Genomic DNA, 12,336 nt, shown 5'->3' on the forward strand with positions numbered 1-12,336 from the left:
GACCTGCTGGCAGGAGGGTCACAGGCCAGGCCCATGAGCATCCAGGAACAGGCACTGGACTCCTTCAACACCCACTCAGCTGTAAAGCTGCTGAGGCTCCAGGTTGGCACAGACCTCAGAGGAAACTCCTATGGTGCCCGAGAGCAGAGGAAGAAAATGAGGTTTTGCTGCCCAGTGCATTCCTGTTGTAGAGAAATTTACGTGTGTGTATAGATATGAGAACTTTGGAAGCCACTTATCCTCTGGAGCATGTAGGGAACTTGGTGAAGGAATCCTTAAGTAATAAAAAGCTCATCATATTTATCTTGCTTTACTCAGAGATCTCAAAGCTTTACAGCTGTTCAAATGCAACAGGTACTGCTGGAGGGGGTTGTTAGGTCTGACAGATGTTGGACTGGGCCCCCCCCCCCCCCAACATTCCAAGAAACCCAACCCAAAGTCCCTGTGCAGCACATCAGAAACATTTTTATTTGAAGTAATCTTTTCTCAGTTCTGCCCCTGCCAAGCTTTTGCTCTCATGCAGGAATAGCAAAATTAAACCCAGGATTAGAGCAGAGCACACCAGGTAGTGCAGCAGTGGGAAAGGCTGCATGGATCTGGGCTCTTTTGGAGCCTATCCAGTGTTGTGGAATAGTCTGGTGGGATGTGATGTAAGTCTTGGGTTCTGTTGAAAGACAAAGTCTAAAGGAACAGAAGGCCTGGTACTATCTGTGAAGTTCTAGTATTGCCAGGCTTGCAGTCCATGCTGCTAGCTAGGATTGGGCTCTGCTGCCTTTGGGAGGTGGGCTCATTTTCCTTGCCTTTCGTTCTCTCCTTCAGAGAGATCTGAATTTAGGCTCTGTTTGTGGCAGCTGATTTTAAAATACTGTGGGTCAACTCAACAGGTCCCAAAAATTGTGGCAAGTATCTTCAGTAAAGTCTCTGAACTGTGTGTAACACTGTCCCAATGTCATGGTATAAATGCTCTATCTTGCTTTATCTTTTGTTCTTTTTTTTCTTTTTTCCTTTCTTGTCTTGTTTTCCATCCTACACTGGCTTCTCGTTTGACTTAAGTTTGCAATCTGGGGATGGGTGCTGGCATGAGGTTGGTAGCTCTGATGCTCAAGTTTGGCAGGCTGGATGGATGGGGTGGATTGAGGGGATGGAGAAGATTGTGAGGGTTATCCTGAATTAACTTTGTTACTCTGAATATCTACAGCTCACATTTTCAAGAGCAAATGGAAGATAGGGAAAGAATGTGAGAGAAAGTTGATAACAGATGTTGTCTTATCAGTTGTTTTTCACAAATTATCTTTTAAGGTTTCCTTAAAGTGGTTATTTAAACCTTATGAGTAAATGGGGGAATCTTCATGGGTTGTCTCATTTCTTTTTTTTAAAAAAAAGAATTTTATCTCTTGCATTAAAACTAAGTTAAAATTCTTCTTTGACATCAAAATTAGAAAAACTTAATGGAAGGAACTCTGACTCTAGCAGTTTCAGCACATACTTTCTTTAATCTGGCATTCACTGAAAACAGTGCCTTTTTATCTTGCAGTATGAGACCAGCAGCTCACAGAAGAACGGTCCTGTCGTGTGTGTTGAGACTGCTAACACATGACCAGACCTTGTGAACAGATTTATCTGTCTGCCTTAAATAAGAGAAAAAAGCTCTTCTCCATAAATTGAGTTACTCTGTGTACCTTGATGCCTTCCTGATTCAGTCTCAGCAGTTCTGGTGGAATTTCTTTCACATTAGCTTTAACAGCTGACTTTTTAATACAAGTTAAGAGGTTTAAGTGTTTAATGTGCAGAGAGGTGGGACATGTGCCTGTTGCTCTGCTAATCATTTGCAGGTATATAGATCAAATAACTGCAGAGCTGTGTGAAATGGGGAGCTGCAGTTTGGTCATCTTTAAGAGCTCAGCCCAGATCTGAGTCTTTATTTCTTGTGCAAGAAGTCTTATGCTGCTTGTCTGACTTGGGTGGGAGGATGTGAAGCTTTTTCTGTCTGAATAAATGACAACTTTAATTTGGACTAGATTTAAATTGTTGGGGAAAAAAACCTCAACCAGGTGAATGTGGGGTGATGATCACTTGAAAATAATGATTATGAACTTCCACACTTAATAGTTTAAAATTAATTTTAAAGGTTACATCAGGCCTGCTTGATTTCTTGTAAGCTGTTCTGGCAGTAACTTTTGGTTAGATGTTTGTATTTGAAAATCCCTAGGCAGATCTAATCCTATCCATGATGACCTCTTGTTTTCTCTGTCTTTGGGAATAGAACTGAAGAAGGGCTCAGTGGGAGTCAAATTGAAACCCAGGCTGCTGTTGGGTTTGATGAGAGAAGAAGCAGTAATAAGGGGGGGGTGTATCCTGTGTCCTGAAAGGTGGCTGGGACTTGTGTGTGCTCCTTTTTGGAGTGTTGCTGCTCTCAAGTCTCCTGCCAAATAGGAGAAAGATAGAAAACACCATTCCAGGAGTGTTGGGTTTGTCACTTCAGGGCTTTTCTTCCCAAATTCATTTGCATGAAGTGTCCCTCTGGAACTTCTTGTGAGCAGAGGAGTCACCCTTGAGACTTGGCTTTTGGCATTTATACTGGTATGAGAACCTTGCACAAGATTCAACATCTTTTCTGTTCAAAAATAGTGTTTGCAGGTGCTTAGCAGGACATCCCAAGCACATGAAGTGGCAGAATTCTCTAAGAGCGATGTTCTGAGGTGGTGATCAGACATCTCTTTACTTGCGACACTTAATGCCAATTTGCCTCCATCCTGGCTGGCCCAGACTCCTAAGGGAAAGTTCCTGTCTCCAGATTTCTGGTTTCCTCTGTTTCTTCCTCTCAGAAAGCATGACCATTTATACAGGAATAAGGGCATTGGAATATGATTTGAGACTGTGGGTATCTGTTTTCTGAGGACAGAAAAGCAGCAAGTAGCTCTGCAAACACGTTTCTGGCTTATGTTTGACTTCTAAACAGTGGCAGATAAGGAGAACCTTTCCTGTTTGGGGGCATATTGGATGGAGAGAAGAGTTAGCCCATGCTGGTCATAATGAACTTGGCTAAATGGACATACCCTGAGGCTCTAGTTAAAAAATAACCAATAAACAAAATCTTAGAGTGGGACTGTAGTGAAGCTGACATTTTTCCTCAGGTTTTTCAACTTGCGTTGAGCAAATAATGGCTGGAAGCTATTTCTTCCACTCCTTTGTGTACTGGGCTCAGCCACTGTAAAGTGCATGTTCCCCTTTTAGCTTAAATGACTTCTTTCCTGATATTAATCTTTGAAAAATTCCCTATGGAAGGAGCAGTAAACCAGTATCAAAGGCAGTTAATACTCTTCAACCTGTGGTGCTGTAACTGGAATTTCTTTTCTGTAGTATGATGACAGAAGCAGCTGCTTTGGTGGTTTTTTTTGGTACAGTGAAAATGAGGGGCTGCCAGGGAGTAAAATTACTGGAAACTCAAGCTACAGAGCTTGCCAGAAACCACTTAAGATTTTCAATGTATTTGCTTCTACTGCCCTAAACCAGATTTAAACATCTGTGTGATTGCTGTGTTTGCCAATGAGGATGATGTATTATCCCAGTTTACTTGAGAGAACAAAAAAGAAGGCTTGCAATATTTTTGTCATGTTTCTGATGCTGTTGGTTTTATGTATTCCATATTTGTGCATAATTTTGTATGGAGTGATAGAAGTGCTTAACTCACTACAACATCTGTAACTGATGAAGAATGTTGAGTTAGCAGCTATGTTTTCACAGTATTTACATTCTGGTCAAGAGTAATTAGGCAGCAGTATAGCTTTTGAATATGGAGTTAGTATTCTGATATCCCAGTGTGGTTGGTGGGTGAAGTAAAAATGTGAGGGGGAATGCAAATAGTGAAGTTAAGATGATGTGATATTTCAGTTATGAGGTACCTTCTGCTTTGATGGTTGAAGAGATCTTTCCAAACGCTGGGCTTTAATTTATAAATGGCTATTTGCTTTTTGGTTTTGGACTTACTAAATAAAACGTGGGGAAGTAGCATGGGGAAGTGTTGTTTTTCCCCGTAGAGGTGAAATATATCTTGGAAATTTTTAAAAGCAGCTTGGATCATTGCTTAAATAATAAAGTTTATTTATAAAATACTTCCACGTGGTAGCAATTTTTTAACCTTAATTAGGTGGTTGCTGATAAAACATTTTTTCTTTGCTTTTCTGGTACTAGTGCTGTATTAGTGCTACACAGTTGAGGTCAAATAGGAATATTTTTCCACTGGTTTGTCTTGTTTTTTTCCCCATAGCTGTGGTGCAGCTACTTTAAGGTTGTGTGACTATTTTTAGAGAGGCAAAAGTAATCATTGTTTCATCATGTTGGTTTAATCCTGCAATATTTTTGAAATGGGTTATTTTTTTAGTAAATTATTCTTGGAAATATGTTTAAGACAGTTGAATACTGCTTGTGATGTCTGAAAACAAGACTGAAGGGCTTGCTCCCTGGCTTATTTCTTTCTGAAGTTCACCAAAATCAATTTGGAAACAACATTCAGGTTTTTACAAGCAGGAGGGGGTACTGATACACAACAACTAAGATGAAAAGCAATGGAAAAAGCTCTGAAATGAACAACTTTTTTGTTCAGTCTTCAGTTTCCTGTGATTTTTTTTTTTTTTTTTTTTTTTTTTACCTAACACAAAAACTGCGTTTGAGAACTGAGGATGGGAGGTGAGAATAGTCAAAAGTGCCTGGATTTTATCCATCTGTGGAGGGCATTGAGTAACATTTTTAGGTTTATCCTGTACACTTTAGTTTGTAGTCTCTAAAGAGCACATTATCATCTTTTGTACATAAGTTAAAACACCATTACCTGTAATTTCTAGATTGTCCATGGAAAAAATTTGTTTTCATTCAAAATGTATAGATTATTTACTCTCTAAAGTCAATTTTGTATCAAGAATAACAGGAAAAACCTTGCAGCTTGCTACTGGGGAATTTCCTGGCCTCTAGAAATTTCAGACCTTTCTGGCTGAGTCCCTGTAGACCAGTGCTGTCCCTGTTATCTGCAACTTCTCTGCTGACTGACAGGTTCATTGCAGTGGTCTCTAGTGGAGTTCCATTGGATTCCCCTGGTGTGTTATCAGAATGATGGCAGCTGCTATAAGGGGGAAAGAAAATAGAATCATTTCCTACCTGGATGATTGGTTCATTCGGGAAATGCCTGAGAGATTCAAGCCACAGCCTGAATTGTATCAGCAAAAGCAATTTGTCTCTCTCTGGCTATTTCCATTGCTGGGAATAGTAGTCAACATTGACAAGAATATCAGTGCCTGAGATTCATGTAAGAGTGAAGAAATTTCAAACACACACGATCACTGACTTCTCATCTGACTTCTTAAAAATCAAAACAGCTTTTTCCTTCTCTAATCTGTTTTCAGATGCTTCATGTATGAACATTCAATCTTTTTGGGTCCCTGACTTCCACTCTATAGCATTTTACACAGTGGACTAATTTCAAGTTGCACCGTATAATAGCATCCTGAAAACTTAGGAATTTGGGTGTGGGGAAATTCAGCTTTATCCTGAACTGGTGAACTAATGGGGCATCAATCAGAGCCCAGTTGTTGGGTGCTGGAAGAGTCTTAGTGAGCAGCTGAATGATGCTTGGCTGCCATCAGGGTTAGACCATGACAGCAGCAACTGCTCTCTGCACTTGGTTGTGATTTGAGGGTCCTGATCTATAGGTCCAAGCTTGCAAATACTCTTGCAACACTGAAGTTCAGTTTTTAGAATATAAACTTGCATTAAAGGAAGAAAAAGATACAGTTCCTGTTAATTGTATTGATGAAATGATTGGGGACATAAAACCACAGGATTCTCTCTTCCCTTCCTGTTCCCCAGCAGGAAACTGAATGTGTGAAGGTGATGAGTAATAAAATTCATCTCCCTGTGCTCTGTTATTGGTAAAGTGTGCATGAAAGGTCTTTTTTTTGTTGTTGTTATATGGAGAAACAGAATTTATCAGTGCATGTGTAGCCACTGTGGTTTGGTTTCAGTTAATTGGTTCCTGTAATCTGTGGATTACAGTTTAGTTCTATTTCTGGAAAAGCAGGGTAGGAGAAGACTTCCTGACAGATTGCCCTGGTGGTGGCAGATGGCTTTCTTTACTCTTCACCATCTTTGTAGGGCATCAGTTACTGGTGGTGTTGAGATGTAAAACAGCACAGCCTTTGCTAAACTTTTTAATGTGCTTCAAGAAAAAAAGTTGTAGTGTCTTCCTGTCTTGAACTTCTCCCTTCCTTCCCAGATGTTTTTGTTTCACCTTCATGCTTCCTATTCAGCTTCAGGTGTAAGTGATGTATGTTCTCAGTGAGCACTTCCTATTTCAGAAGTTGTTCTTCTTCTGTAGTGAACAAAAATTTTTTTAAGGAATTGAGATCTTTTGGAGGATGGGAGATAGTTGCAAACATTTTTAGAGTCACTTCATAAGCGACCACTTCTACAAATGCTTCAAGAGCCTGCCTTGCATTTTGCTGCCTTGCATTTTCCACACTGCAGTGCTTTAGGATGTGGGGTTTTCTTTGGTTGTAATTTGTGTTTTGAGAAATGGAAAGAATTTTGCATATTAACATGGCTTTTTTTTCCCTTCTTTCTCCCTTCCTCCTCTCCTTCAAGAACCTTTTTAAAACACTGGGGTTGTTGAGTGGTTGAATTTTTCCTGGATTTGAGTGAGAAATTCAGAAGACTGAAGCCCAGGCTCACTGTCTACCTTTCACGGAGGCCCAGCCGTGAGAGGACAGAAGAAGGCACCTGGCGAATCATGACAGCAGACAAAGAAAAAGACAAAGACAAAGAGAAGGACAGGGATAGAGACCGGGATAAGGAGCGAGACAAGAGAGAGAAGGTGAGGGAGAGTGAGAACTCCCGGCCTCGCCGGAGCTGTACCTTGGAAGGAGGTGCCAAGAATTATGCAGAGAGTGACCACAGTGAAGATGAGGACAATGACAACAACAGTGCCACCACGGAGGAGTCCACTAAGAAAAGCAAAAAGAAACCACCCAAGAAAAAGTCCCGATATGAGAGAACAGACAACGGGGAGATAACGTCCTTCATCACTGAGGATGATGTTGTGTACAGGCCTGGAGGTAAGAAATCCTTCTGTTTCCTTTGAAAGCAGTTGTGCAGCAGAGCTACCAGTTAGGTGGCTGCAGCAGAGAGCACAGTGTTCTCTCTGCTAATTTAAACGATCATTGTCCTAGGGGCAGATCACCACATTTCAACTGCAGACAAATAGAGAGATGCATGCAAAAGTCATTGACTCTATCTGGTAATATCTGGTTTGCTGAAATGAACTTAGCTCCTCTTTGGAAAAGAGAAAAAAACACAAAACAACCCACCTTTTTTTCTTTCTACTGCATGAATTTTCTGTGTATCCTATGGAATCTCTGTCCCTGGGAACTTCAAAACTAAATTGGATAAAGCACTGAGCACTTAGTTCCCGCTTCAAAATGAGACCGGATCCCAGCCAGAGATTTGTCTAGGTGGCATAAAGAAATTTTCCAACCTTTCTGGCAGCATTTTATGTGAATACATGATTTTTTTTTTTATAGAGCTCTTCTCCTTTCTTCTGTATGTGAAATATAATTCAGATGACTGAAAGTCTCAGACCTCTTATGCCATTGATTTCATACCTGTAATTAATAGCTAATGCCTAAGCCTGGCAGCTTAGCTACTGGTCCGTATCAGTGCCAGTATCAGCAAGAATCTGAGACATTTCAGGGACAGAAGCAGAAGCTTGCCAGGAACTCTGGATGTCTTGGATGTGCCACTAAATTACTGCCAAACTTATAAAAGGTTTTTAGGGTCTCATGTAAGGTTTCAAGATCTAAGCTGTGGCTACTGCCAGGTATTTTTTTCAAATTAAAGGTTACTCTATATTGTTCCTATATAAATACTGGTCGTAATTTGCATTGATACAACGAATGTATGCAGAGCTTTAAACCATTTATTAAAATGCATCGAGTAAAGCTCAGATAATGCTGTACAATTAATCTTCTCTACCGAGTTGGAAATCACACAGCCCTACTCTAAAAGCTTGTTGGCCCACGTCCCCATCTGTCCTCTCAGTTTCCACAACCTCCCTCTCATTTCCTTCCAAGTGTAATCTGATTGGGTTTGGTTTTTCCTTCCTTTTTTTCCCTTGGACTTCTTACCTTGCTTTTGTCAAAATAATGACCATGGGTACCTAATTTTTCTTGTATAAGGTGTATTCAGGTTTGTTTATAGATTCCTTAGCATAACATAATGATACTATAAGATATCTATATCAAGACTGAGATTTTTTTGTTTTCCTTTTAGTTTTTAATTATTTAACATTGAATTTCCTTTCATTTCTAGTGCAGATTGAGGCCCTTCTATCCTGCTGGCTTTTGCCAAAATAGAGCAGGGTTTGATGAAAGGCTTGATTTCCCATACAATTTGTGTGCACATGCAGTGTGCATGCAACACATGGCTCCTAATTTGGTGTGCTCTCAAACTGGTGGTCTTGTTTTGTAGTATGGTTTTTTGCAGCTCTGCCTTTTTTTTTTCTTTTTGATTGTCAGACTGTAAGTCAATTTGAATACTTTGATACTCTGCTGTGCAAACCAGACTTTGTAACTACATCTGTTGTTTGGGTTAGACAATTGGTCTCTGTGTGGGGTTTTCTCTCTAGAAGACCCTCCTGTCAGTCAAAGGGCTGTCACTGGATTGTCCTGAGCCAAGGTGCTTTGGGAACAGCTGCCCAGGTTTTTTCCAAGTGCTCTGCTACTCCAAACACTGGTGAGTAACAGCAGCTTTTGTGCAGGTTCTACTTTTAATACTTGGCTTAGAGTATGACTTACCTGGAAGAGGCAGCTATGGGATGGAACACAAAAAGTGCTGTTGGAACTTGAATTTCTGCCCAATGTAATTAAAGATGAAAAAGGGCACCAACATGGCTCAGGTCTTACCAAGGTCTGACATAAGGAGATATTTTTCGTGTGTGTATACAGCTTGTTCTTGAACATGGAGATTTTCTTTTCAGCATCTTAGTAAAAGGATTAAAAGTCCAGAAAGAGTATGTGGTGGGAATAACTGCCTCAAAATAATAGCTGGGTTTGTGAGTGCTTTCATTGCCCTCTGCCTTTGTCACTGAATTCTTGCAGACCTTTGCTGGAGGAAGCTGTGTGGTCCCTGTCCTCTTACCCTCAGTCTGTCAGCCTGTCAGGAAGGGATATTACTATATTAGAGCCACAGAACTTAATACTGAGTATATTGTTGCTGCTGAGCAGAGTGCTGTAATGTCATCACTGTGGCACCTCGGGTGTTGGATCAAAAAACAACATTGGTGGATGAAGTGTAAGTTGATTTGGAGCCCTAGGAAAATGTGATATATCACCTGGAGATGAGGACAATGTTGTTTGTGCTGCCTATGTAGAAACATTTAAAAGGATCTGCAGGAATTAAAAGGATTTATGAGGATCTGTTTCTACAGTGACATCAGTAGCTGTATAAACGGCACATCAGCAAGAGGAATCAACATGAGGTGACACAAGGTGAAATGTTTCTGCAGGGAGAGCAGGGCATTATAGGACTCCATCATTTTCCAGCAAATTGCTTTGGAATAGCTTGCATGAGAGGCTCTTGGTTGGTGTTTTAAGATCTGTGTGAAGCTGGAAAAAGAGGTGCAGTGTTAGGTATGGGAAGCGCAGTTTGATCCTGTGCAGGGAAAGAGGCAGGGTTTGCTTTACGTGGATGCTGGAACGTCTGTCTTAATGTACAGAAAAACAGGCATGTGATTCCTTTGCCACTTAGTGATGTTTCAGGAAATCACTGGTGGGGGGAGTTGCTGGACTTATTGGTTTAGTTGTGCTTTTTTCTTCTATTAAGGTATGGGAAATCGATGCCACTGGAATGAAAGTGAGATATTGCTATTGGAAAATGGAACTCGAGTTGAGAAATAACTTTTCTGGATTTATAGGCTGATGTCCCTTTAAAATTTTGTTAGATTTCTGTCCCCAAGTGCTGTTTAGGAGGTACCATGACCCCATAAGCTATTATCTGGACATGCATCAGAGAAGTAGAGAGAGACTGAATTTGCAGGTCAGCTGCACTGTTGTGAAATACTGCTGCTCAGTGGTCACCAAACGTATCAAAGGGAGATCTTACATACATTTCACTTTGATCCATTCTGGGATTATGGAGTATGTGGACATTTTTCAAAGGGAGCACTTCAGAAGCTCTGAAAGAGTTTGCAGCCCTCAGTGGCTCAGGTTTGAAACCTGGAGGTATTGGGTTGTTGCTGTGTCACAATGAGCAAATAGCAGATCTGTGTGCATCTGCAGGGCTGATAGCAAAGGTGGAGTTCCCATCTCAGCAGAACTGGAATTATATTTCCCTAAAATCTAGTCAGACTGTGGTTCCTTTTAGCTGTCTTAAAATCCACAGTCAGTTTGGTTTAGCAAGCAAGGATTAGGGCTCCTACATTTCTAAGCTTTAGTTTTTGCTGGTATAATTAGTTGTTAAATGTTGCCTTTATTAGAAGTGTGCCAATACCTGCTTTGCATTGTTGTAACTGAGAAAATAGCTGGAATGGTTGTTTCAATCTAGAAGCCTCCATCAGCTGTACAAAAAACATAAATAAACAAAAAGTGCTTCCTCCTTCCATTTTCATAGTTAATCAGTGGTACACTGGTATTTGGGTTGAATGTTGGGGAAATTGAAATGCAGGAATCTGGCTCACAATCTGAAAGTGATTGGCTTGTGTTTGATGTGACCCATGTTCTTGTCATTCTTCTAGATACTGCCTTCTATTTATTCTGACAGCTTTACCAGCTGAGAAAGCTGGCCTTGCCAGAATTAAGTATAAAAATACATACAATATAAGCATGATCTTCTTTTTCCCATAAAACTTGAAGTTCTGGCAAGTGTTTTTCAGGCTGTTGAGTAGTCATTTTAGGGAAAAAAAAAAAAAGTTAATTCTGTTCTGGGAAGTTTTAAAATTTGAATTTTGTGCTTGGGCAGAAGGAAGAAATGCAACAAAATGATTTTTTCAGCTGTGCATGTGAGTTTTCAGAGGTCTCTGGACAGGCTGTTTTCTGTCCATGTTGTGTGGGTTGCCTGAGTTTGTCAGAGATGTGGCTTTTCACATGTGTGGCCTTCTCCTCCCTCAGAAGCTTGGTAGCTGAAAGAAGGGTGTGCTCTAAAATGATGCACTTGGTGTTGCCATCTTCATTGGAAAGTTTGGTACCATCCTGATACTGCATCACTGGAATCATCAGATAGAGGTAGACCTTTGGCTGCTGTGAAAAGGAATAACCTCAGGAGCTGTGCTGCTTCCCCTACTGAGAAGTTTTCTTATTTTTCACACCTTCCACTGCTGTATTCAACCTTTCTGCACATGTGGATAGTGGTGAGAAAAACTTTGAACAATCTTGTTTTCAGAAGAAAAGGGTTGTTTTTTTTTTTTTGAGACTTGTTTCAATGGAAATAAATACCTTTACCCTTTCCTCCTTTAGTAATTAAAGCAAAGGGAAAAAAAGAGCCCAGACAAGGCTTGGATTAGTAGGCGAGTCTTAAAACACATACTGAGGATTAACAAAATGCATAGAGGCATTTAAAAAAGCAAAAAAAAAAAAGCATCACAGAAGAATTTCTTTGAAGTTGATTGAAGTCTGTGGAGAACTCTGTCTGCAGCTGACACTTTTCTTGTTATTGTTCTGTACTATGGGTACTATGCTATAACAGCAACTGTAATTAATTTATTCTTCATTTAAAATTTTACAGAAAGCGTGGTTCTAGATCAGGTGGGTAGGTAATATTGTGTCAAAGAAATCAGATTACATGACAATGTATTGACTACTTACCTGCAGGTAGCTAATTTTCTGTGTATGTGCTGTTCACATAAGCAGAAAGCATGAGACAAATGGGGGAGGAAAAAAAAACCCACTGCATCTACTGAGTTCATGTTTACTCTTTACCATGGCAAACATTGCTCTGCATGGGGACAGCTGCTGGGCTTGACAGATGGAGTCTTAAGTGCAGATCAAGGTTGATACAGCAAATGGATTCCTCTGGCTTTGTTGTGTATAAATCCTGGAGGAGGTGAGTGTGCCGTGGCGTGGGGGTCGGGTGTCTGGGACTGGGAATATTGCTTAGCCAGGGTTGGGCTAACTGGTAGTTATTCCTATTAGTACATGCAGTTGTGATCCAAACAGATCAATTGTGCAAGTGGAGAATTGAAGATAAGGCTTTCTAAGGTTATTGTTAATGTTTTATCCATGAGTCATCCCTCTGTGTTCCATCCTAACAAAATGGGGATCACTAAAAAAAGATGGACTGCCACTGACTGCTCTACAG

The 12,336-nt window shown here is 40.4% G+C and overlaps 1 protein-coding gene across 5 annotated transcripts in view; it reads left to right on the forward strand.

Annotated features, from left to right (window-relative positions):
* Positions 1 to 12,336, forward strand: part of RERE (arginine-glutamic acid dipeptide repeats) — a 205,257-nt gene that overhangs the window by 60,855 nt on the left and 132,066 nt on the right. For 4 of the 5 annotated variants that reach the window (XM_071767166.1, XM_071767168.1, XM_071767170.1 and 1 more), the window contains exon 2: positions 6,634 to 7,103. In XM_071767166.1, coding sequence (XP_071623267.1) covers positions 6,779 to 7,103 — 325 coding nt within the window. In that variant the 5' untranslated portion in view covers positions 6,634 to 6,778. Of the gene's footprint in view, positions 1 to 6,633; positions 7,104 to 12,336 lie in introns of those variants that run through there. The other variant, XM_071767169.1, reaches the window with a different exon arrangement.

The sequence above is a fragment of the Heliangelus exortis genome, chromosome 23 (genome assembly GCF_036169615.1).
Source record: "Heliangelus exortis chromosome 23, bHelExo1.hap1, whole genome shotgun sequence".
Lineage (NCBI taxonomy): Eukaryota > Metazoa > Chordata > Aves > Apodiformes > Trochilidae > Heliangelus > Heliangelus exortis.